Source organism: Cladophialophora carrionii (genome assembly GCF_000365165.1).
Source record: "Cladophialophora carrionii CBS 160.54 unplaced genomic scaffold supercont1.4, whole genome shotgun sequence".
Lineage (NCBI taxonomy): Eukaryota > Fungi > Ascomycota > Eurotiomycetes > Chaetothyriales > Herpotrichiellaceae > Cladophialophora > Cladophialophora carrionii.
Window position 1 is genome coordinate 1,142,873 of NW_008481829.1, and position 24,304 is coordinate 1,167,176.

The 24,304-nt window shown below is 54.8% G+C and overlaps 9 protein-coding genes across 9 annotated transcripts; 5 read left to right on the forward strand and 4 right to left on the reverse strand.

Moving 5' to 3' along the window:
* Positions 1 to 1,377: 1,377 nt before the first annotated feature.
* On the reverse strand, positions 1,378 to 2,382 carry G647_05088 (uncharacterized protein; the record flags this gene model as incomplete). Its single annotated transcript, XM_008729421.1, has 2 exons — positions 1,378 to 1,802; positions 1,905 to 2,382. The coding sequence occupies 2 exons, from the start codon at positions 2,380 to 2,382 to the stop codon at positions 1,378 to 1,380; spliced, it is 903 nt and encodes a 300-aa protein (XP_008727643.1).
* A 646-nt stretch (positions 2,383 to 3,028) lies between these two features.
* Positions 3,029 to 4,339, reverse strand: G647_05089 (uncharacterized protein; the record flags this gene model as incomplete). Its single annotated transcript, XM_008729422.1, has 3 exons — positions 3,029 to 4,182; positions 4,234 to 4,279; positions 4,337 to 4,339. 3 exons carry the CDS (start codon positions 4,337 to 4,339, stop codon positions 3,029 to 3,031), a joined length of 1,203 nt encoding a protein of 400 aa, XP_008727644.1.
* Positions 4,340 to 5,429: 1,090 nt separating this feature from the next.
* On the forward strand, positions 5,430 to 6,398 carry G647_05090 (uncharacterized protein; the record flags this gene model as incomplete). Its single annotated transcript, XM_008729423.1, has 1 exon — positions 5,430 to 6,398. The coding sequence occupies one exon, from the start codon at positions 5,430 to 5,432 to the stop codon at positions 6,396 to 6,398; it is 969 nt and encodes a 322-aa protein (XP_008727645.1).
* A 2,165-nt stretch (positions 6,399 to 8,563) lies between these two features.
* G647_05091 (uncharacterized protein) lies at positions 8,564 to 11,389 on the forward strand (the record flags this gene model as incomplete). Its single annotated transcript, XM_008729424.1, has 1 exon — positions 8,564 to 11,389. The coding sequence occupies one exon, from the start codon at positions 8,564 to 8,566 to the stop codon at positions 11,387 to 11,389; it is 2,826 nt and encodes a 941-aa protein (XP_008727646.1).
* Positions 11,390 to 13,430: 2,041 nt separating this feature from the next.
* Positions 13,431 to 15,248, forward strand: G647_05092 (uncharacterized protein; the record flags this gene model as incomplete). The annotated part of the gene is made up of 1 exon (XM_008729425.1): positions 13,431 to 15,248. The coding sequence occupies one exon, from the start codon at positions 13,431 to 13,433 to the stop codon at positions 15,246 to 15,248; it is 1,818 nt and encodes a 605-aa protein (XP_008727647.1).
* Positions 15,249 to 15,968: 720 nt separating this feature from the next.
* Positions 15,969 to 19,460, forward strand: G647_05093 (uncharacterized protein; the record flags this gene model as incomplete). Its single annotated transcript, XM_008729426.1, has 3 exons — positions 15,969 to 16,169; positions 16,235 to 16,433; positions 16,486 to 19,460. 3 exons carry the CDS (start codon positions 15,969 to 15,971, stop codon positions 19,458 to 19,460), a joined length of 3,375 nt encoding a protein of 1,124 aa, XP_008727648.1.
* A 1,231-nt stretch (positions 19,461 to 20,691) lies between these two features.
* On the reverse strand, positions 20,692 to 21,510 carry G647_05094 (uncharacterized protein; the record flags this gene model as incomplete). Its single annotated transcript, XM_008729427.1, has 1 exon — positions 20,692 to 21,510. The coding sequence occupies one exon, from the start codon at positions 21,508 to 21,510 to the stop codon at positions 20,692 to 20,694; it is 819 nt and encodes a 272-aa protein (XP_008727649.1).
* An 873-nt stretch (positions 21,511 to 22,383) lies between these two features.
* On the forward strand, positions 22,384 to 23,079 carry G647_05095 (uncharacterized protein; the record flags this gene model as incomplete). Its single annotated transcript, XM_008729428.1, has 1 exon — positions 22,384 to 23,079. One exon carries the CDS (start codon positions 22,384 to 22,386, stop codon positions 23,077 to 23,079), a length of 696 nt encoding a protein of 231 aa, XP_008727650.1.
* Positions 23,080 to 23,195: 116 nt separating this feature from the next.
* G647_05096 (uncharacterized protein) lies at positions 23,196 to 24,270 on the reverse strand (the record flags this gene model as incomplete). Its single annotated transcript, XM_008729429.1, has 3 exons — positions 23,196 to 24,049; positions 24,099 to 24,171; positions 24,223 to 24,270. 3 exons carry the CDS (start codon positions 24,268 to 24,270, stop codon positions 23,196 to 23,198), a joined length of 975 nt encoding a protein of 324 aa, XP_008727651.1.
* Between the last annotated feature and the right edge of the window lie 34 nt (positions 24,271 to 24,304).

The window sequence follows — 24,304 nt, forward strand, 5'->3', positions numbered from 1 at the left end:
AATTGCTCGCGGGGCAGCGGTTCTGGCATTTTGTTGACCCCAAGAACACACCACCTGGTCAAAATCCCTTGATGTCGTTTCTCTCCATGACAACCCTTTAGGCCTTCATACCTTGGCAGGTGGCGGCTGGATGAACGGCTACAACCCGCTCTGTGAGGAGGTATACCTCAACTCGCGATCAGCGAGGCGACGAGGCTTGCCCTGCTTCTCTCGAGACAGGAGTAAGACATGGCATGGAGAGACAGCATATCCTGCCAGCACATCAACCACATCCCTGTCCGGACGGGCCACCACTTGACTGAGCTGGAGTGAACGAAGAGGTGGTGGTCCTCCTTTGACTAAGCTGGAAAGAACGAAGAGGTTGTGGAACCCATGAGACCTTCTTGATGTTTTTGAGTCCACTCTCCGTCCGCAAAATGTACCTAGCATTCTGACCAAAAATTCGAAGCTTAATTACAGGACCTAAGATGTAGCGACCATACAAGGTACTGTACTCCCTCTCCAATTGTTCTCATCAACTCAAAATAATGTTTTTATCACAATTACCACGCCAGCCGCGTGCTGCTCCTTTCTCGCGACCGAGGCGGCCCTGCTTCATACATATCCCTGCCATGGTCGAGCCCGTCCGCTCTGCTTGTGTCCGTCGGCAACCACCATTTTTGTGTATATATATAGTCCTACAACCCCCCCCCCCCCCCAAACACAACCAGCGCCGCAAGTTGTCCACTGTGTTGTCTTGACTCCTTCTGCTCGAGTAACTCCCGGCCTCCCTGGAGAGGTGGTTCTCATGTCAGTCAATGAGTGGGTGGCGTTTCACATATATTCCTCCATATAGACAGACTTCCAGCTTCATCTCGCCAAATACCGTTCAAGCGCGCCCCAGACCTCCATGAAGAGGGACTAGTTTCGAGGAATTCAAGACAGCTCGATCGACACGCCATCCGCGCGTGCTTGGTCCTAGCTAGGTAGGTAGATATATGAGTGTCGAACATTGCTCTGACTGTTGTCCTCATCATTGCCCAACTCCGTCGTCCATCACCTGGTAGTCTCTATCTCAACCACTGTCCTGTGCCATCCCATTCTATCTATGCGGTGTAATCCAGGGACACGGTCGCCAGGCTCTTGGTCCAGTTGCCCTCTCCCACGCGTACACACTGTAAATAGTCTATGCTTATGTTACAGCCAATATTCCTGCCCTTCTAAGCATTCTGCACGTTTCTCGACGGACGCGACCTGCGCCTGATCCATAAACGCCTCTTGAACCTTCTTCCCGAGTCGGCAGAACGTCCTTTCGGACTGCACCACGCCGCACCGAGCATTCAATTGACTGCCCTTGGTCTGTGGACTGCGTATTCTGCACCACTCCGCCTCCACCCTTCACGACCTCTCGTAACTGCTCTTCGGCCCAGGCTCGTAATAATGCGCCATTTCCAAGCCCGCCCTCTTGAACCCACATTTCACATAGAATCCCTCGTTCGCCTCGCTACAGTCGAGAATACTCTTATAGCAGCCCACCTTCTCCGCCACGGCATCCAACGCCTGAATGATGCGCAACCCCAGCTTCTTGCCCTGTTGGTTCTTCGCCACGGCGATGTCTTCAATATGGCCCACCAGTCCCATGTTATGGATGAATTTGCGCTCGACGATCACGGCGCCCGTGCCGACCACCGTGGCGGTCTCGTCGCAGATCACGAGGATGTAGTACGTATCGTTGCGGGAGGAGATGAAGTCGTAGCGGGCATTGAATTCCGCGAGCGTGGGTTCGCCGACCGTGGTAAGGACACGGAGCGTGGGAAGGAAGCCTGCGAGGAAGGAAAGTAAGTACACGTGTAAGCAATGAGCGCACAAATCGTGTCATCCTCGAGTCGACAGTCGATGGTGTGCGCAAAGTAAGAGAGCCGTACCGCCATAGTAATCACTCCGTCGCAGTGGTCTGATGGTATACCCTTCTGGCAACCGTGCCGCTACTTCCTCCGAGATCAATGAAGCCGAGAACAACGGCGGGTCGTTCTCATCGCTAAAAACGGCCTTGCCGTTCTGCTTGGGTTCGTCCGTCAGGGGCGGGGGTGCTGAGGTCGATGTCGATGTGGTTGTGGCTGGGGTGGTTGGGACCGCTGTAGCTATCGACGTGGTGGGTTCTGGCGCGTGAGCGTGTGTACCATTCGTGAGCGTGGCTGGCTGGCTGCCCTTGTCACCATTCACCGCAGTTGTAGGCGCAGGTGTACCTGTGCCGGTTGTGGGAGCCAGAGTTTCCGTCGAGGTGACTCGCGCGCCTGCTTCTTTCGACTGCGACTGTGACTCCGACTCTGCCCTGGTATACTCGGTAGCTGGGTTCGAGGTGGACAGGAGACTGGCTTCCGTCGGGGTTTGGACGTCGGCCATTCTCGCCGTTGCTGAAAAGGGATGGCTCTTTCTCGAGAAAAACTTATTGAGCAGCTCGTGCTCGAATTTGGCTCTCGCTTGCGTTTTCGTAGCGAGGGACAAAGGTCAGGGATGCCGAGCAATGTCAAAGAACGGTAAGAGTTGGTCGACTTCAGCTGCTCAGCCTGGGGAGCCGCGTCACAGTGGTGAGTGAGAGTTGAAGAGTTGGAGACACAGGTCAACAATGCTAGCACGGAGGGTGCGTGTCTTTGTGTGTGTGTTTTCAGAGGAACTGAAAAGCGACAGCGACGGCAAGAATGACAATTGACAGAAGGTGCGATATGGCAATCTGGAAAGAAGGACTGGACAGGACAGGACACGGCGGCTTTGTATCGATGAAATGGCCCCCTTGCGGTGAGATGTTCTCAGATCAGCTCTGGAATTTCTGAGAATTGGAGACCCTCTTGACTGTCGACCTCGCTTTGGCTGTTTCCTGAAACATTCATTGCTGTCTCAGCCTCGGCCAGTCGAGCATTGCATGCATGAAGCGATATTCAGGGGGCAGCAAGCTGGGCTATTATTATAGCATCACAATCCACCCCTGTGGGACAATTTCTTTATGCGTCTGCATGATGCTCCTCATGTCTAATCCTCTAGAATACTTTCTCTATTGGTGGAGGAATTCGATCCTGTTTGGCGCGTTCTCAGTCAAACCACAGATCTGATGGAAATCTCCAAGCGCGGCACCTCTGACGGACAGAAAGGTCTGAAAACTATCCATCGAGATGGCGCCTTCGATATCGGTGGATCGGACAGCATGGGGAATGCTGGTCAGGTCAATGAGCGCATCGTTGATAAAGAGTCGCACTGCATGCCGTTTCTCGTGTGCTTCGGCCTCACTATCACAGGTGATTCTTTCAAAGACCAATCGTCCTCCCATTGGTACCACATCGCTTGTCCTCCATTTCCGCTCATGCATCACGCGGTCGGTCGGCAGCTCTTCTAGCCCCGGAAGTTCGCTGAAGATTCCCAAGGTGGCCAGTACCGGGATGATGTCGCCGTCGTGGACGAAACTGAAATACACGTCCTTTGCGGAGTGATCCGACATGAGGCTTTGCGTTGCGTTCAGCCACAACCAGCCCATCAAGGCTCCGAATCCGTTCCCGGGCCCAGCTCGATAGTAATGCAGCAGATCTCGGGCGTATTCAAATTCGAGCCATTCCTGCCTGGAGAAGACGTCGCACCAGGGGCTGCTTCCCCTCGCAAGGGTCTCGAAGCCGCACATTTCCATCATGCCGTATATGTCCAAAGGACTGAGAGGCACGCCGACCGCATCCTTCGCGAGCCGCTCTGAAATGGGTTTACTAAACGTGGCTTGCCACTCTGCGAGCTTGATGTATCCCTTGTCGTGGCCTTCTCGACTGTCCGTAACATACTTGTGACAGGTGTCTCCTGGTGTCAGCGTATTCGCGCCTCGATCCACGGTCTCCGGGATCACCTCAAGCACTGCCGAGCCATCAGTTTTCCATTCCGAGCCAAAAAACCCATCGGCAAAACATTCTGCTGTCTCGACGTCCCGCAGCGATCCGCAAGACCAGAACTTTGTCGGGCGTCTCTTGGAGGCTAGGTGGCCGTATCGCCGCCGCATGGCTCGACCTGTGTTCGAGGCTTGCTTTGTCCCCGCATAGGGACCAACCGCTGTGAGGTTCTCGAATGCAGGATTGGAGGCGTCTGTAAAGTAGGTCCAGTTGTTGGCAAACGACAATGACCCCGTGAGGACTACGTCTGGGGCATGGAGTCGCTCGAGCAGATTGAGATGTCCTAGTCCGGCTGGTTAGCTTCGGCAAGACATTACTGGGCGACTGGACTTACTGATACCAGCATTCCGTGTTGGATATCGTTCAGCATGCCGCGATAACTGCAAAAGTTAGTACCGGAGCAAGTGAACCGTCTATCTGCCGGCCGTCATGCTTACCATATGAACTTGATCAATGGAGCATTTCTTGGGTAGAGGTGCATCGTAGTAGTACCGGCCATCGATTCTCCTTATCCAAGGTCCGTTTCCGCCCAGGTGGTACAACAGATTCCATCCAGCTTGGAAGATTGAAGAGCACAGTCCACTGCTTGCTAAGACAGTAGGGCCTCTACAAAAGCCAGCATGAAGTTGGCTCAGAGAGCGAAGAATCAGGAAGCCTGAAGTGGCGATGAGACTGACCAAAAACAAAGTGCGCCAAAATGACCGACGCGTTCTTAACTGAATCCCAGGTGCAGAGGACATCGCGCTCGACTTGGTCTGCCAGAGCAGAGCCATCTCAGTCAGTTCATCAGGTAGGGGATGTCATGCATAAGGCGCAAGGTTCGGCCTCGTGGCTCGCTGTCCCTGACAAATGACTCGCCGTTGGGTCGGAGACGGCGATTGCTCGATCACTTCACTCTCACTTGCTGACACAGTTAAGTTGTGCTTTGGCTAGCCGAAGGAACGCATGCGCAGGTGTAAGAAGACTCTATGCAATGTCGCTCTAACGCTGTTCAAGAATCAGAGTGTGCGGGAATTATGCACCGTGAATGAGGACAAGTGATAAGATTTGAATGAAGGGAGGTCAGGTTTCGCTTCTTCTTTTTCCGAGTTCACCTTCGCAGGAAACCTCTCCCTCTCATATCTCAGTGGACACACTGGTCCATCTGCGAGGTGAGTCACACCAAATGTCTACAGTTAGGTACAAGCTCTTTGTTTCCTCTTCGAACAAGGTCCATGACTCCTCGTAGTCCTGCAAGAACTTATCCAGCAAGCGCACCCCTGACACTTCTCGACACCGGTTCATCTTGCACCGAACAGATGCCCCGTCACCGATCGCTCTTTCAACCCCGCATTGGAATTGGGCGAGGAGAAGGAAGAACGGCCGGCACGGCGCAGTCTCCGATTGACATGCCGCTGTCGGAGCGCATTGTCGAGGAAGGGAAATAAAATCAGTCTGCGTAAAGGAAGTTGTCCTTGAACGCTGTCTATTCTCCTTGTCCTCTCTGTCCAACTCATTTTCAAAGGCGAAAGTCGAAAGTCGAAATCAATCATGGGTTCCACGGATCCAACACCACATTCATACCCGGTCCCACCGGCTGGAGTGTATGCGCCAGCCATCACTTTCTTCGATCCTAAAACGGACACTTTACTACCCGAACAACAAGCGCAATACTATGCCTACCTAGCAAGCAGTGGCCTCCGTGGTCTAGTGATTCTCGGCACCAATGCAGAGACCTTTCTGCTCACTCGAGATGAACGAGCAGCGCTGTTGCAATTAGCACGCAAGACGGTGCCAGAAGGCTATCCCATCATCGCTGGTGTTGGTGGCCATTCAACAGCACAAGTCCTAGAATATATCTCAGATGCGCACGCTGCGGGAGCGGACTATGTCCTTGTCCTTCCAGCTGCGTACTTTGGCAAACAAACCACGCCCAGCGTCGTCCACAATTTCTACGCAGCCATTGCGAAGGCTTCTCCTCTTCCAATCCTCATATACAACTTTCCTGCAGTATGCAATGGACTCGATTTGGACTCCGATGTCATTGCAGGACTGGCTCAAGAGTTCCCAAATATCGTGGGAGTGAAATTGACCTGCGGTTCGGTGGGAAAGATTACACGCTTGTCTGCTACATTTCCACCTGAGCGCTTTGCGGTCTTTGGCGGGCAGTCCGACTTCCTGGTCGGCGGACTTGCAGCAGGCTCGGCTGGATGCATTGCAGCGTTTGCAAACATCTTTCCTAAGACAGTCGTCAAAATTTTCGATTTGTGGAAGATGGGCAAGCATGACCAGGCATTGGCGATGCAGAGAATGTCTGCCCATGCGGAGAATCCCACCAAGGCAGGTATTGCCACAACCAAGTATGCTGTCAGTCAGTTCAGTGCAAAGAAGGCCGGCATTCAGGGTGACTTGGAAGCCGTGCTGCGGCCTCGGCATCCGTACGAAGAGCCCAGCCAGGCGGTCAAGAAGAAGATCGTAGAAGTGATGTTGCCTCTGGATGAGGTTGAGAGATCGCTATGAGGTGTCCTCACAGGTAGAACACATTTACAGAAACGGCGACCCATTCCTGAAAGTAACCCGAGGTCAAACAGGAGGAGATGCCAAGCTGGAGAATAGGACCCAAGGGGGCCAGGCGGCAACCCACGCAGCTGCCCACGGTAGGCGGTCCGCAAGCGGTGCTGCGTTCGTGTGTACTCGGACGGAGTGCAAGTCGCTTGCTGCTGGCTACTCCTCGTAAGTCATACTTGAGCACGTCCAAGAAGGTAGTCGCAGCCTTGCGTCATGTCTCAATCGCCCGACTCCGGTACAGGCGCCGTGCAAGCCACGCCGTCAAGGCAATCTGCAGCCGGTGGGGTTGGGCTGCCGTGGCTGCTTCGCCCAAAGTGACTCCTTGCTTTATAAATCGAGATGGGATCGACATGAACAAGCCATAAGCACCGTCCGCAGTAGTGCAAACAAGATCAGCCACGCGGGGCCCGTCAATTCTTCTGATATCTACGAGTAAGCCGAACTTGATAGTTACGGAACGACCAGCTGAAGCACAGAGTTCCTAGGAGCACACAATGCACAGCAAGACGGCGCGGTCAGTTATTGATGGAGGCTGGGAAGTTGCTGTCTCGAACACTAAAGTTCATAGCGCCGGCAGACCTCAAGGCGGGGTCTTGGAAGCGGTACGTTAGCACAGTTAGTTTGCCAGCCGGGTGTTCGGTGGGAAATGTACTCCATGCTCCGTGCTTGGGCACATGTTGTTGAGCTCTACTCGAGAATGGAGGCAATGCCGATGAGCCTTATCAAACACATGATCACTCTGCCTTGGTGTACCTCTATTGAGGAAAGCAATGTTCGTAGACAGATACCTAGATCTTGCGCTTTTGGTACCCGGACCACCGGCACTCGGGCAGCCACACTCTTGAATCTCCAGAAGCGCACAGCCGACAGTCGAGAAGCTGCCCAAAGCAGCGGCTAGCTTAACTAGCACCGAGATTAGTTGACCACCCAAGAGATGACTTCCTCTTTGGGCCCGAGCCCGTGCGAAACGTGCGTTTCTAGGCGAGCACGGATTGCCGATCGGTCCTCGTCCAGGGTGCGATCTGGGGGCTTTTCCACCCTCTCAGACACCCACAGACATCACCCGCGTCTTGGTCAGGAAACTTTCATTTTCGGGAGACGTCATAAATTCGTTTCTGCTGGTCCGGCCCAAAATATCCCAAGTCCGATGTGAGCTTTCGTATTTCTATCTCCACAAGGGCGGATAAAATGAGCCGATGCGCGTCATGACTCTGAGGAGGCGGAGCTGCGTCTAGAGTTCTACCTTTGTTCTCGGCGAGACTGAGAGTGATAGGAGTCCACGTCTAGATGGTTGTGAGAACCGAGCGAGACCCCGCGATGAATGGCGCAGATGGAGGTGGGGGAAAACCTGCTTTTGTCGCTTTTCCTGCTGCGCATCGTGAAGGTGCTCGCGAACAAGAGCGGGATGGATCTGAGTCTCGGCAGAGCTTGCATCGAGCTGCAGGAGCTGCAGGAGCTGCGTGAGCTGCAGCCGCCGTCGTATTATTTAGGCTCCTTCTCCATGCAGATGATGCGGCATCCAGATACGCCGAACGTTATGCTCCATCCCGCTGGGTACCATCGGGCTTCATTTGGATTCCCACCTTCCACTTTCACCGTGGCATGGGTTTGGCCTCTCCCGCCCGTGCTCTCTCTTTTATCACTCTGGAAGTGCTCGGCCTCACTTGAACAACCTCAAACATCGCACCTTTCTTTATCAGCTGTTCAAATACTCGTAATTCTGCACATACCACTCGCTGAAACATTGGCCCGCCCTTCCCGAGCACCCGCCGATATACAGAATCTCACAATCCTGCAGTCTGCCACTTACCCTGCAACCCTGCGGCAACCCTGTCGCAACAACGAATCTGAGGTGTGAGGTCTGGAGACGCCCTAGAATGAAGTCTCGATAGGAGAGAATACGGACATACGGAGTATTTGCGTCTGGGTCACCAACTGCTCACGACACTCACTCCCTCTGAGAAGCTGCTCACCGGAGCTGGCCTACGCAGGCATCAAGCTTGAACCAGTATTCGAGACCACGATCAATCTCCTGCATCCTACGCGCCGGTGAAGCTCGTGGTAGACGTGCCCGGCCCCAGCTCTGGCTGAAGAGCCGGGAGTCGGCCTCCGGTACCATGGCTTTGGTGCTTGGCCGTGCGATGTTCTCATGGCTGACGGCATGGACCATTCTCGTGGCTTTCGTCTCGTTGAGCGTGCAGCGAGCTACAGCGGACACAACGAGGTGGATACAATATACCGGCAACGATGGCACAGTGTGGCTCGACGATGACCGCCGACCGTCTTTGTACACTCAAGATTATGGTGATTGCATGGGCGATTCTCTGATAAATGTTACTCGTTTTGACGCGGCGTACTACAAAGACAACATGACGGTACTTTTCCACCTAGAGGGCCATTCTGCGTTGACAAACGAGAGCTTGATGTGTGAGTTTGCCGACTTTCCGCGAATTAAGGTGCTGACAGCCGCTGATCTGAACATCCAACCCGCAGTGTACATCGGTGTCTACGCTTACGGCGAGTCGCGTTTTAATCTGACCTTCAACCCGTGTGTTGCCAATATCAACAGTCTCTGCCCTCTCAATTCTTCAATACCCATCGACGCAAATGGCATCATCCCGGTCGCACCATCGGACGTGGCCAACATTCCCTCCATAGCACTGACCATACCGGACTTTGAGGGGATGGCCATACTGCGGATCTTCGCCAACTCGACTGAATCTCAAATCGCCTGCTTCTCGGCGGTGGTGACGAACGGAGCTTCGTTCTCACACCCTTCTGCTGTGTCCTCTATTCTAGGCGCTTTTGCTGTGATCGCATTCATATCATCGATCGCAACCTCAATCTATGGACAGAATATCCCCGAGATGCGCACGCATTATGCCCACTCTATATCCATGTTGGTCGTGTTCGCGGTCTACCATCACATCTTCTTTACTGGAGGCCTGTCGATGAATTGGCCAAGCGTGCTCGTGGCGTTCTGGAGCAACTATGCATGGTCGGCCGGTATAATTTACAACAGGCACATGCAAAATACCATCAATCACTTTATTGGCAGCAACCGTGGCAATATCAGCATGATTGGCGCTGCCCCGAACGGTCAAAATGCTGTTGGGCTTGGTGGTGGTTACCAAATCACGCAGATCTACAAGCGGGCAACTTCAGCTACGCTGGGATCCTACGGTGACGTGTTGAAGAGACAGGCGGCAGTGCCAGCCAACACGACTAGCGGCACCGCCCAGTTTTCCTGGTATGGGAGACCAGTGCTCCCCGGACTTCCTTTACCCGGCAACTACTCCGGCTTTGCTGGAACCCTCGCAGAATTGAACATACCAGCCTCCAACGCCTTCTTGACGGGGTTGCTTTGGTACCTCATACTCGTCGCCTGCCTTTTGGGATCTCTAATCCTCCTGAAATGGAGTATTGAAGCTCTAGCCGCCTGCCACATTGTCAAGACAACTCGGCTTGGGTACTTCCGGAAGCATTGGCTATGGTTTGCGGGTGCAGCTGTACTGCGGACATGCTACATTGCCTTCTTCATGATGATGTTCCTCACTATGTTCCAGTTCACCTTGGGCGGAGCTCACGGCGTCAAAGCTATCGCTGCAGTGATCCTTGTGATGTTCCTTGTATCAATGCTAGGCGTTTCCACCCTCGCAATCTGGTACAGAACTAAATCTGAGGCTCTGCCGGAGATCCTCGAACACGCCAGTGAGGGGTCTGAGGGGAGCGAAAAGACCGGAAATTCTGCCTGGTATAAGATCAGCTTTAAGAGAGCGCCCGAGAACTCGGACGTAGACGGAGGCGCCCGTCCCAAGACGACCTGGTGGCGAAAGCGTCTGCCAAATCTCGGTTCAGGCAGAGTCCATCCACATGACGACGAGAACTACACGATCAAATTCGGCTGGCTCGCCTCTAGATTTCGCAAGAGTAAGTGGTGGTTCTTCTCCGTCTGGTTGATCTACGAGCTTGTCAGGGCTGCATTCTACGGAGGCGCTGCAGGGCACGCTCTAGTGCAGGTTTTCGGTCTGCTTGCCTGGGAAATCATTGCTTTCGTTGCCGTCCTCTTCATGAGACCCTTCGAAAGCAATCGCCTCAACCTCATTATGGTCTACTTCCTTGGGTTCAGCAAAGTCGCGACAGTTGCACTGGCGTCGGCTTTTGATGCTCGATTCGGACTTGACCGTATTATCACCACGGTGATTGGAGTGGTCATCATCGTCATTCAGGGCATCCTGACCATTTGTCTTTTCATTGCAATTGTCCTTGGAGCGATTTCAAGCTATATGTCGATCACTCGCTACTCAGAGACCATTAAACCGCGCTCGTGGCTGAAACCTCGAACCCGATACTTCTCACACGTTGCCCACAAGGCAACTGATCGACCGAAGCCGCCTCCGCCACCTCCACCGCCAGAGCCTGAACGTCCCAAGGAACCTTATTTTGCCGTCTCTAGCGTACGACGGGAGCTCAAGATTGAGGATGAGGATCCCGACAATCAAATCCCTGAAGTCGGCATGTCTCCGAGGGCCGCTAGCATGGACATGGAGAAACCCTTCAGCGTTTCTCGAACCACATCCATGCGCTCTCGGACTAGTATGTCGAATCTGCCGTATGGAGCGAGACCCCATCGTTCGAGCTGGAGCACAAGGGATTTCCAGAGCCTGGACCTTGATCAAGGCTTAAATCCTATGCACGCAAGAATGAGCACTGAGAGTATCCGCGACGTTCCCAGCAGACACCGAGCAGCAAGTCTGCGTGGACAGTCGAGAGCTGGCACACCAATTGGTGATGTGACTGACACGCCCAATGGCTCGGAAGCTCCAGCTTTCCGACGTGGACACCGGCGCAGTGCGTCGACGCCACTGGGGCCGAAACGCAACAACTCGATCGTGGCGGAAGAAAAGGAGCACGACCCAGACAACATTCCCTCAGAGCCGTAGATCGGCCGTGGGAAAAAGCACACGAGACGACGGATATTTGACGACATTCCTGCACATTAGTATTATCATCAGCGCTACAAGGTGTTGATGAGCTGAGCGATGATTGTGATATATTGCACAGTGTTTACTGAGGAAGCCGAGCATAGACAAGGCATCGACGATACTGCATATGGAGCGTCGCAGGGGCGTCTGGACCGCAACCTGGTAGACTCAATGGGCATGGTGGGCGTTGACATTTTTGCACGGCTCCATGTGACGTGCCATTGCGGTTTTCCTGCATATAGTTGGCACAATGCTTGCATCCAGATAGAGAGCGATGATAGTCTCTTGTTGGAGAATTACCTGTGCCCGACAGGGTCAAACCAGGTGCCCAAAGGTACGACGATCTCTTGCAACATCACGATGTTGCTCTCGGTGCTGCTTTCTGGGGGTATGAGATCCTCCCAAGTACCCAAGCGAGGAACTCCCTTGGAATGCCTTAGCTGCCAACTGTACCGCCCCCAACCAGCAGCTTCATCGTCGCTGGTCTGTGGTAGCATCCAATCTCTTGATGCTACGACAAATACGAGGATGGGTTTCACCATCGAGATGGGAATATCCCGGTTCACAGCGCACGAATCTTGACTCCTTTCACAGGCTTCGGACAGCGCTGTATAGAGTAAAGGGTGTTGGTTCCATTGCAGAATCCACGACCGTCGTCTCTGTCTACTGCGTACTAGTACGCCGCACCTGCGGCTGTGAAACGCCATATGTTGGCCAGGAAATCCAGCCTCATTCGTGGCGACGCCTTGAGACGCGGATGGCGCACCCCCTGCATCGAGGCGAGCGGTGCAAAAAGTTTCTACGGCGTCAGATGCCAGCTGAATGTGCGATAGCTTGTCGAAGACGGCACCCCGGCACCCCGGGAGGCTCGACTTTCGAGCCTGGTGCGCCAACCTTTGAACGGGTGAGGCTGCTGGGCCCAACGGCATGGCACGTTCCCTGTGTCCCTCTTTTCAGGGCAAGCGACGATGCCTCGGGGAGTCAATTCCGGGTGATGCGGGTGCGCCGCCAACCACCAATGGCACGTCGTCGTTGCCGTCTCACAAGGGTCGGCTTAAGTAAGAATCCAGCGTGCCAGGGCTCCAGAGAGGCCGGCAGTGACCCTGTCAGCATCCTCACTGGCTCACAGCGGCCGTCCGCTCTTCGCCGTTGGAACTTTGGACAAGCATGATCCTCTGGCCTGCTCGTTCTTACTTCTGGATTCATCAACAACCACCTCTCGAAGCAACACCATTCTCCCTTTTCGTCCCGCTAGTTCATAATAATCGAGATCACTTCCGTCCCAGGTTGCACTAACCAGGCAGCCGCTACCGACCATGGCCTAGGCGGAAGCGGACTTAATCTTCCATACGACCGATTTATAACACCTCAAGAAAAAGACACGAGGTCAGCGGGACCCACGGAGCCCGCTCGTCGTCACACAGCGCGCCAGGCATGATTTCTCGGCCTTGCTTGACCTCCTCTGCAACCTGCTTACGACGAGTCTGGAACGCCAAAACTACTCCATTTGAAACCAAGTCTCCTCCCGCATCCTAACAAACAGCAACCCGCTCACAAGCCTCCGATTCTTTCACGTCCGTCCTTCCGGGTTCTGCCAGGTCCTGGATCACCCCTGCATAGGGTAGGTTTGGGAGCCGATCGCTTTGGGTTGTAGATATTGTGTCCATTGGGTGTAGGCCGTCTTCATCTACTGGTTATTCCACTCTGCCTCATCCTGTCCCCTGCAATTCGCTGTACTTCCAGTGCGAAATTGCCCTGTGTGTTGTCGAAGTACATCTTGAAAATGCTCTGCCAGTTGCACCGGGTGCATACTTTGTCGGTATACACGGCCTGAAGCGGCGGAAAATCAGATACCGACCTCCATTTCCACGCCCTAACGCAGATACACAACCATCTCCAGGCAAGAGAGCAGCAACGAATCGCCGTTGGCCCGTCAATTCGATCTTCATTGACGGGCCCAATATTACCACAAACTCAGACTGAGACACAGACAACAGACATGTCTCCCACAGGTCCCGTCTCCAATACTAGTTCTCGGAGGACCACTGCTTCATCCCAGAAGAATGCCGATAAGGCACAGGATGGGCCGCTGGCAGAAGCGAAGTCGGCCTCGGACGAAGTGACTCCCAAGCGGCCGAAGCGCACGCTGAAACTTACTGCCTCTCAGCGGGAGAGGAAGAGAGCTATTGACCGTGAAGCTCAACGCAGTATACGACTGAAAACCAAGAACTACATTGCTCATCTGGAGAACTTGGTGAGGATCATGGAGAGCGGTGGCTCCTCGACAAATAGTGGGGAAGGCATCCAGCAGTCCCACGACTATCCAGCAGCTGAGCACGAGGGCGAAAGGGCGCGAGCGCTTTTATCTCAACTGAGGCAGAGCGAGGAAGAGGTCCGAGCATTGAAGGAAATGCTAGCCGGAGTCCAGAAGCTTGTCGGCAACGCTCTGAACCCAGCCGACGAGCCTGGCTGGCTGGTAATGCCCAGTACCGGCAACGGCGAACAAGCTGCGCCTCCTGCGAACCCTCTCGCATGCGGGCCCCACGATCAGTTCGAAAACTGCCCGTCAGTTTACTCCCACAGCTCGGATTCCTCGTCTCCCCTGGTCGAGTTCGGATACCAAGCTCCATTCGACCAGCCGAGGCGAGCCAGGGCATCGGGCTCAGAGTATCCCCCGAGATCCTATGGTGTCCAACCCTACACCTTGCAACAACAGGATCTCTACAATAGCTTCGGAAGGGTCTCCGCTCCTGTACCACGACCAGATCCACCAACGTCGGATCCAACCGATGCTAACAATGGCCGGGAAGAGGGCGAATTGTTCTTCTTGTCAGACCGTGAGGTCAACCGGGTACTGGCAGGTGGCCACCAGTCTTTTGCCAATCAGCCGCTCGACGAAGACATCATCGTCCGGGCAGTCCTCCATGGTTGGCGTGATGTGCAGGATCAGTACTTGCTGGACAAGGGGTGGCAGGCGTTGAGAAGCATTGACCAGACCATCTTCCGTGAATGCGGTGTTGTGGAACGGATGGCCATCCTCTACATGATGAGATTGAAGCTTCTCCACCAGAGCAACACCAATCCACAGTATCTGGCTCCGCTGCCGCCATTCTTCCAACGAGGTTCCTCGGAAGACCCCGAGACGCTGAGGAAGACGCCTATCATTGAGCATTTTATCTGGCCGGGCTTGCGCACCAACCTGTGTCGAAACACGAAGAAGTACATCAACAACAAGTTCTCTGATTCATTTCGGCAGTCGTTCAAATTCATCTGGCCGTACGACATATCACACACGTACAACAAGGATCATTCGACCCAGCTTTACTCGATCACAACGGGATTTAAACAGCGGCAATGGGATCTGCGGTCATGGACAATGAGGAGGGATTTCTTTACGCATGCGAGCGAGCTCATTGGGTCGATTCCCGTGTACGAAACGCCTATGGATCGCGTTCTGATACCGGCAGGGTCAGTGGCAGTGCAGCCAGCAAGCCAAAGGGCACAGGCGCCTCGGCTCGTTACCAAGATAGAAGAGTCAGACGCAGAACAGCAACCGATGGGCATGGGGGAGGCCAACAGCCACGCTCCATCTGCCGCTGGGGCTCCGGCTCCGGCTCCAGCTCACATCCAAGGGCCAGTGCCGGCAACCGCTCCTGAAGTACCTGGGCCACACGTGCCGTACACGGCGGAGGTCGAAGCTTGGCTCGGAGATCCTGATATGGTGCCGCAGTATTGGAACATGTCAACGGGCATGGCGGTCGGATATGGCGCGGCTGCCCAGCCGTGGCCGGGCGTCCAACGAGGGTTTGTAGGATAAGGAAGAGGAAAGAGCCTGCTTGTCTGCTTATTTGCTTATCTGCTTATCCTCTTGAGCAGGCGATTGTGTACGCATAGTGAACGCTTTGTTACGTCGGATATGTCATCAGATAGCCTGCTCGACATTGCTGTGTCTCCGAGCCCAGCCAAATGCGCACGCTTTCTTTCGTCCTCCCAATCCTTCATCTTCTGGTGATCGACACGGAGATAGTTCGGACTCATGGGGTGGCGGTGGTGGCCATGTGCCATGGCATGTTGCGATTCCGCCGTCTTCCACGCACCGACCGAGCACCGAGCCTCGGAGCCTCCGTCCTGAAGAAGCTTCTTCCCTGTGTTCCATGTGTGCCTCTATCAATGACATCAGTGGACGTGACGCCTGTATCTCTCAGTCACGTGAGCGTGCAGTCGACTGTCATGCACGACGCTGACACAGCAGCATTGAGCCTTCCAGATATCCAGTCAGTCATTACTTGATCACAAGCTCCATCCAGTTTTGCCGACGTTGTGAGAAATACTGAACAGCATGCGGGAGCGTTGACCTTGGTCTCCAGCTTGCCTGCAATGGAAGAGTAATCACACCCATCTGAGCAGCTATGACTTGTTCCCGTGGCTCGATCTGCCACACCTCTTGATCAAGGCCCCACTGTATGCGCATTGGCTCGTCTAGACCTGTTCCCTTCGACAGCCTGACCCGAGAGGACCAGGTTACTCGTCAGCAGCCATGAATCGCTTAACACGAAAAATCTCCAGCAAGTCGCTGTCGGAGCGAGAAAGCAGAGGGAGGGGAGAAGGACAGCATGCAATCGCGGCGGACCGTGCTCAGAGCGAGAGTAAACCTTCGCTGCTGAATAGACTAAGAAGGAGCAGTCGGTCCAGGGAGAGGCAGGATCAGAAGGCCGTCGACGCTTCCGTGTCGCCCGAGGTGAGTGTTGTTCTAGACACGGCCATGCCTCTCGACCTGCCGCGGCGAAGCTGATCCGAGCGCAGGCAAGAAAACCACCCGCAGAAACCGTGGCGGAAAACGTCTCTTCGTCCAAGGCTGCTGAAGTACCGCCGACCAGCACACATGATGCACCCGAGCAGAAGCATTCCACCGAGTTGGAGGCCAGCGATCCGGCGACGCGAAAGCAGATCTCGTCGACTCCCTCCGACCCTTGTGGTGCTGTGCAGGAGCGAAGCGAACCAGGTATGTCCGATCATCCTTCACGAAGGTAGAGAGATAGTGACCCCGTGGACAGCTCAACAGCACAAGAGCCATCACAAAAAGGACGGCCTCACGAAGGAAGACGTCGAACAGCTCTTCTCTGGAGCCCCGCAATTCGTCCTTGAGAAAGGCCGAAGAGGCCGTTACTTCCCACAAGCCTTCTTCCCCTGGAACAATGACCTCGAGACCTCCGACCTGCAAGATCGAAGGTACATCAAGCACGAAAGCTTCGCCCTCGCCACACTACACGCGCATCTGCCTATCCCCGACGAAGTCAACTGGAAACCTGGATTGACAGCGCCGACAAAGCGGGAAGGCCTCGATATCGGTAAGCGGCCGATGTTCGAGCTAGGCATCTTCGAAAGGCCGAATATGCTCGGCCTGGAGGGTCGGGAACCGGGTACCGTTGGAATGCGCTACTTCCTCGAACGCCCCGTTGCCGACGGCGTGGCGGACGAGAATGCCAAAGAACACGGCAAGGACGTGGAGATTGAGATGGCCATCGCCAATGCCCCGGCAATGGAAGCCTTCAAGATGCTCGCGCTCAGCAAGGAGAATGACGAGCTGAACGCGAAGATTGGCAAGCATGCTCCTGCCGTCGAGCGAGCAAGACTGATTCGCGAGGGACCGCACTCGTGGAAAGCAGTGGGAGTCAGAGAGATCAGCATCGAAACATTGGCGGACAGAATGGACACGATCAGCATGCTTCGCGACCAGGTGCTGGTTGCAGGATGGCGGGAAACCGTGCTGAACCACATGGATTCCGCTGAGCTATACACCCATCTATTCACCCAACTACTCTACCCTCCGCGCAAAGTCCCGACGGGAGCAAAACACGAAAAGGCATCCTTAAAGATCCAGATCGAGGCCTTGGTCAAGGTTCTCACCACCCCTGGAGCCTGGCTGGATCTGAGCGCACCCGAGGCGAGGCTGCGATTCGGGAAAATCTTGCACAGCAGGTCGACACGCTACGACGGTGCGACCGGCTCCTTCATCATCGATCCTGAGCGGAAATGGCTGCTCATTCAACTCCTCCTATCTGTCGAACTGGTCATCCGGCTGGATGCGGCTCTGAGGTTGGGTGTGGCTCTTCATGCTGAAAACTTCGAAGTCAGCAGCGAAGAGATACACCATTTCAACAAGCTTCGCAATCTAAAGGTCGACTGGGATTTGGTGGCAGCCAGACGCTACTTGTTCCTTTCCTACGTCAAGAGGACCGAGAAGAAGGGACCAGCCTCAGTCCCGCCGTCAGAGCAGCACGAACGACCTCCTACGTCGAGGCAACCGTCTTCGGCCGCACACGAGCATCACCATGGCGGTCTTTTTGGTGGCCTGAAACACGCCATGGGGCTGGACACCGCAGCAGAGTCTGCCACACCACATCATGCGCTCGACACGTGCGACGTTGTCGTGATGCCACGTCAAGCTGCCGTCATGGTGGATGGCCTAGTACGGTTTGCGAACAATGTAGGCTGGCCACGGACCGAGGAGCTCCATGAGTCGTTGCGCCAGAAGCTGTGCACGTCAAACGCCGAAGACAGGGAAAGGCTGCTCATGGACGCCATTATGTGCTCGGACGACAGCGCCCTGGAGCCTAAGCCAGATAACTTGACGGGTTCGCTAGCCTCGTTCACTGTCGACCTCCACCCTGCCACTCCCAGCACCGTTGGCGGCTGGCTCTCGCACAGCTGGCTATCGGGCCTCATCGTGCCAGGAACCTCGATCTGCGATATCCTCATATCGACGTTGTTGGAGAACGACACTGATCCACAAACACTTCGCGATCTCGGCTCCACCAGCGTACCCTTACGCGGATCAGGATTCATCCTCAACGGGTCCTCGTGGTGGACCAAATCCAGCATCGTGGGACGCGTGATGGCTCCGATGCGTGGCGCGAAAGAATCAATGGGCTGGGTTTCCACGCCCAATTTCGTGCCCCTGGATGAGCACACCTCGCAGCCGGTATCGAATCGGTGGGTGAAGATTAAATCATTCCCGGTTCCGACAGATAGGGCGAAGCCCAGGATCTTCGACGGCGACAAACTCGCCGAGGACTCCACACCACTGGGCAAAGGCAAGGGGGCAATCATGGCCAGCGAGTTCTCCATGGTCACAGATCACGTCTTCGACAATGTGCCCACGTCCGAAGTGAGAGTCAAGGATATCAAGATCCACCTCTCATCATCCGACCTCACCCAAGCGTCGGCGGACCACCCATTCTCAGCATGGGCCCAATTCGACCTGGCACTCACGCAGCCCAGCCCCACGCAAGACGATCCCGTCGCCGCCTCTACAACCAAACAAGTGCGCTACGGCCTCGATCGCGCCGTGTACTTTGTGACGGCGCACCCGTGCCGTCTCCCACACGGCCACGCCACATTCAAACCGGGCACTCTGGACTTTGAACACGAGCAACAACACCCTCACCACAAGCCCGGCGTGGCAGAACACATCCCCGCGCACCCACTGCACAAGACGTTCAAGTTCGTGGTGAAGTCGCTCGCGGATCTGGTGCAGAATCCGACCGTCGAGCCCCCGAACCCGACGAACCACGATGACCCGGTTTGGATCGTCGACGCGAGAGGCCATGGCTCTGCGGGTGGTGGTCATGGCCATCCACCGCTGAGTTCCAACCCGTCGACCACGTCCACACTCACCACGGCCGCCACGACCACCACTTCGGAAGGTGCCGCATCTGGCACGAACACGGACACGGACGCGGGCATTGGCGTGGCGATAAGTTCGCCGACAGTCAACAACAAGGACACTCCAAACTCGGCGACGAACGATCCCGCGAACTTGGAGAAGTGGCTTTACGAATCCACCGATCCGCAGCTGTGGGAGAAAGACATCCTCGTGAGGGCGTGGTGTGCCGAGAAGGGCAGGAACGCAATCATCGCGCGCAGTGGGAGGACGTGTTTGAGCTGTGCGATTCGCGAGGCGAGGGCGTTGGAGGTGGCCATCGTGGTGAGGGTAGGGATTAGGGAGCGACCGAGCGCGAGCGAGTGAGCGGGTGAGCAAGCGAATGGGCAAGCAAGAGGGTGGGCAAGAGAGTGGGCAGCCAGAAAGTGGGCGAGCAAACGAGAGTGGGCAAGAGAGTGAGCAAGAGAGTGAGCAAGAGAGTGAGCAAGAGAGTGAGCAAGAGAGTGAGCAAGAGTATGAGCAAGCAAGCGAGTGAGTTTGTGAATGCATATCAGCAACACGCGGAGGATCTTGGCTACCCGGAGTCCGGAGGGCAGACCATGAGCACGAGTACGTGAACCAGGGTGAGGGAACTACAGGTATAATTACAGTACATATGCGCGGATGAAAGTATATATTCCGCCCAGGTCTAATGCTCGTCTTTTATACTAGTAGACTCTAGACGCCGGCGGCGTGATATCAAATGAAGAAGCCAGCCTCAGTACATATGATACATTACTTGAATGTAGGACCAAACACGACGACACGACAGGACGAACGGAATGCAGTACCACGTCCGTATAAGGGTTAGAAAGGAGGATGCCACAACATACGGAGTACTACATACGTACGATGTGGACACATACCTAGTACAGAGTAACAGTAGAAGTCACAGTGACAGTACCTGGGCGACTGGGCGAGCGGATGAGTAGGCGAGCAGATGAGTAGGCGAGTAGGTGAGTTGGCGTAGACAAATGGATGTAAATCCCTGGAACCGTCAAGATAGTACGGAGTATAGGATCAGGATATTATCATATGTATTGCGATTTCTGCTACACGTACACGCACATGTATACGACATGGTATAGCGTGCATGTCTCGTAATGAAGGTACTCGGTATATCTTCTACATTTACTCCGTACCGTGTGTGTTTCCATTCTCAGATTACACGCATCTACTTTGTTGGGTTATGTCGTAGCATTCATTTCCATATCGTAGCATTCATTGCCATATCGTAGCATTCATTTCCATATCGTAGCATTCATTTCCATATCGTAGCATTCATTTCCATATCGTAGCATTCATGTTATATCGCAACATATTATATATATATGCGATACTCCATGTGTCCCGTGTGTACCGGTTCGAGGTACGTAGGTAACAAAATAGGTACTGTAACTTCCATCATCACCTAACTGTGGGTATGAATCATGTGGGACAAGCAGAGCCATTCTGTTCTCGAATATAATTGTTCTCTGACTCCCTTGCTCTCGCGCTCTCTCGCTCTCTTGCTTACCCACACGCTCGATCACTCATCGAAGTGTTGTGTATTGCCCGCTCACTCCTTCTCTCCAGGCAGCCTCACATCCTCCCACTCCTCCCTGCGCACGGTCCTCCACTCCTCGGGATCCAACCAGCCAATGTAATTCTTGTCGCCGAACCCACCGATCCAATAAGCCTGTTGGACGACCAGTCTGGTCCACACGCCCTCGTGGGCCGCCCACTTCCGACCGGGTAACCACATGACGCTGTCCTTGTGTTTCTTGAGGAAGCACGTCTCCAGCGCCCGCGCGGGGCGGTCCTCGGCCGGAATCTCCTCCAAGTATCCCGTCAGACTGAGACGGGGGAGGTTCGCCAGCGCGAACGGCGCCCGGCCCGTCCGGTGGATGTACTCGTCCCACCAGCTCAGCGAGAGCGTGGCGTTGGAGCCGGCCTCGGCGTTGCGGGTCGCCGTGGAGATCTTGAGCGAGAGGATGGTCGGGTCCGCCGCGTGATGGGACTCCTCTTCGCACGTGGCGATGTACTCGGGGAGGCCGATCGGGGTGGACGCCACCGAGGGCGGGATGCGCGAAGAGAGATTTCCCGCCGTGGGGAACACGGTGATGAGGTCGCCGTGCGAGGAGAGGTGGAGGAGGCGGCGTGCGAGGAGGGTGGATTGGTAGCGTGAGGGAATCGAGGATGCGTCGAAGTGATCTTGATCTTGGGCTTGGTCTTTGAAAGCGTCAATATGTGGTTGGGTTTGGACTTGAAGTCGTTGCAAATCGAGCGCTGATGTGGATGTGTCTCCTTCGATCATGGGAGCACACGAGGCGAGGTTATGGCTCAGCGTAAGAAGCTGCACCGCGGCTAGAGCCAGGCTCGTGGATGGGAGCTTCATCTTGGGAGTTCAGCGTCCTGGAGCTTGGTCGTTAACCCTCTCTCCTCTTTCACGCGGGGTTCAATTCAGTGTATCCTGTCCGTACGGCGAGTGTCTCCTAGAGAGTAGAATCCTTGGTAGCGTTTGCGGGCTTCAACGACCGCAGCGGATATGAGAATCCCAAAGCTCGCGCTGCTGGGGTGCGTGGTGTGACCCAGGGCCTCGTGCTCGGTGACGGGGTCGACTTGGTAATTATGTGTGTGCGTGTTTGTATGGACCGTAGAGCCTACGACTGTAGCTCGTGGCGTGACTGGGTAGCTAAATCTCTCACTTCAGCAGGCTCTTTGGTCAACGAATAGACGCAGCAGGCATGTTGGACGACCAGCGCGGCGGCCGGGAATGAAATGGAAGGGGAACCACGCCCACGACACACGATTCCTTGACGATCGACCCCCAGCTCCTCGGTAGAGGTGCGCGTGATCTTATCTTATCGGGTCTGAACTGCGGTGTCGGCTGCTTTTGATTGGCTGCTCGGGGCGTGGCGAGGCTGGGCTTCGGCACCAGTCGCGAGCTATTGTCGAGCTGGCCTTGGCTGCCTCGTACGGGCGGCGCGAAAAGAGAAGCAGGCAGCGCAAGAGATATGGAACGGAGCACTCTGACCGACTGAGTCGCCGGTGGCCTTGATGGCTCTATGTTCCATAACTTACGAAGGCGGCTCCATGGATGAGGGTGGGACAAGGCTTCGACGTCGGGGCTCAGAATCATGACGTCTTGACGCTTGACTCTTTGACGGGGTTGACACGGTTGATCAGGTCATAAAGATTTGCGCTTTGAATAATGTTCTGGGAACACAGTCGGTGTGAGTATCACTCTTTCTTTCTCAGCTCCCTGGTCATGATGTCCTCGGACTCATCCTCCAACTCGTACGCCGCAACACTCCAGTCGCTCCTACCACCAGCATGTCCCCATCATGTCCTCTCTCTTCCCGTCTCGCCGTGCAAACCCCATGCACCCAGCCATACTATCTCCAATCTCTCCTTACACCCTGTTCTCGAGTCGGCTCTGCATATTCTAAACATGGATCTCCCGGCCGCGCATTTCCTCTTGCGGCACATGCAAGCTGCACCGGCATGGGAGGCGATGTATCTGCATGGGCTGCTGCATCGGATTGAAGGAGATTTGGATAATGCGAGGGCGTGGTACGGAGATGTGAAGGAGTCCGAGGTATTTAAGTGGGTGTGGGGTGGGATGGACTCTGGAGGAGACGACGCCTCACACCCAATGACTTCGCCAGAGGCAGCGTTCCAGAGTGCCATGTCTTTCCTCACCCGAGTCGAGGTGTACAAGTCCTTCTCCTTGTCAACAAAGTCCAGGTCTGATGCAATCTCTTCGGAAAAGGATGTTCCGGCCGAGGACGAGCTGGCAGAAATCTCTCTGTGCGAGATACGTCGCTTACTCTCGTTTTGCGAACGGAAATTCGGCACCAAGCCAGTGATGGATGCTTCGGACGTGTGGGTGTCGATGAATGAGAAGCACGCCGACAAAGCCACGCAGATGATTACTGGAGGCGAAGGATGGAGAACGTTTTGATGGGTTGCTCGAGATCGATGGATGCTGCAGAGGCTTAGTCGTCGTCCGTGGCGATCGTCATCAGGGTGGCGTCTCATAAGCAACCCAATTTAGGAACCGTGCAACGGTGCCACCTCTCAAGTATTCTGTGCACGTTCCATTGTCTTGACCACCAAGCCGGCGGCACGGCCCAGCTCTCCACCCTCTTTCCTGGCTGCCTCAATACCTGCCAAGACGGGGTCTCGAAAATGGCGGGTGAAGTTTTGTAATCTATCCTCCTGCTCGTCAAGGATCTGACTGTCATCCTCTGCTTGCGGACCAAAGAGATTCAGATGAGCGTATGCACTCGACTTTGTCGGGACGAGGAGTGTCTCAACCCGCCACAAGGGGAAATCTGTTACCAGTGAGTTCGGCTCGGAAGAAGATAGCTTGTCCGTGAGAAGACCCGCCTGCAAAAAGTCAGAGAGGACGTTTATGATGCGAGCCGTAGATCTGACGTCTCCAGCAAATGAAGCTTTGCTAGAGGCTGATCTCCATCCGAGAACTGTCGTAAAGCATTCCAGAGTTTGGTGCCAATCCCCCGGACATGATACAAGTTCCGTTCCCGCGATCCGTATCAGAAAGGATAGAAAGTCGATGGCCGTGGCACGGACATCTCGAGAAAGGTGTGTCATTCCGGCACGCACGTATGGTAGAGCCCTGCTGACATGGTCTCGGACGTCTTCTTTCGGCAAAGCGTGCGACAACTTGAGCAGCTGATTTCGAACTCCAGAGGAGCCGTCTAGGATGAGAGGAAAGATGCTGCCGAGAAGCGAACTGGTGGTAATTGGCAAGGCTTCCTCTGAAGAGCTTGATGCAGTGTAATTTGTCAAATAGGCGAGTGCATCTTTCCTTTGGACATCGGAACGTGAATTGAGCAGAGATACTTGATGGAGAAATACCGCCGATTGAGTTGGTGCGGCGACGTCGAGCTGCTGGTTCAGAACAATGGCTCCACACGTAGTCAGCTAGATGTAGGCTTGCTGGAACAGACGCCCTACCTTTGGCTCGGAAGCTCGTATCGGTGTGATTATCAGCCTTGGGTCGTGTCTTGCCGACTTTCAATTTCTGTTTCTGAGATGGTGTGAGCTACATGGTGGGCCATGTGCGAAAACGCCATCGAACCTGAAAGTCTTTCTTCTTTTCTCTCTTCTTCTTTGCGCTCGATCCCATCTTGGCGAGTCAAAGCCGTTCATGAAGGAGAAAT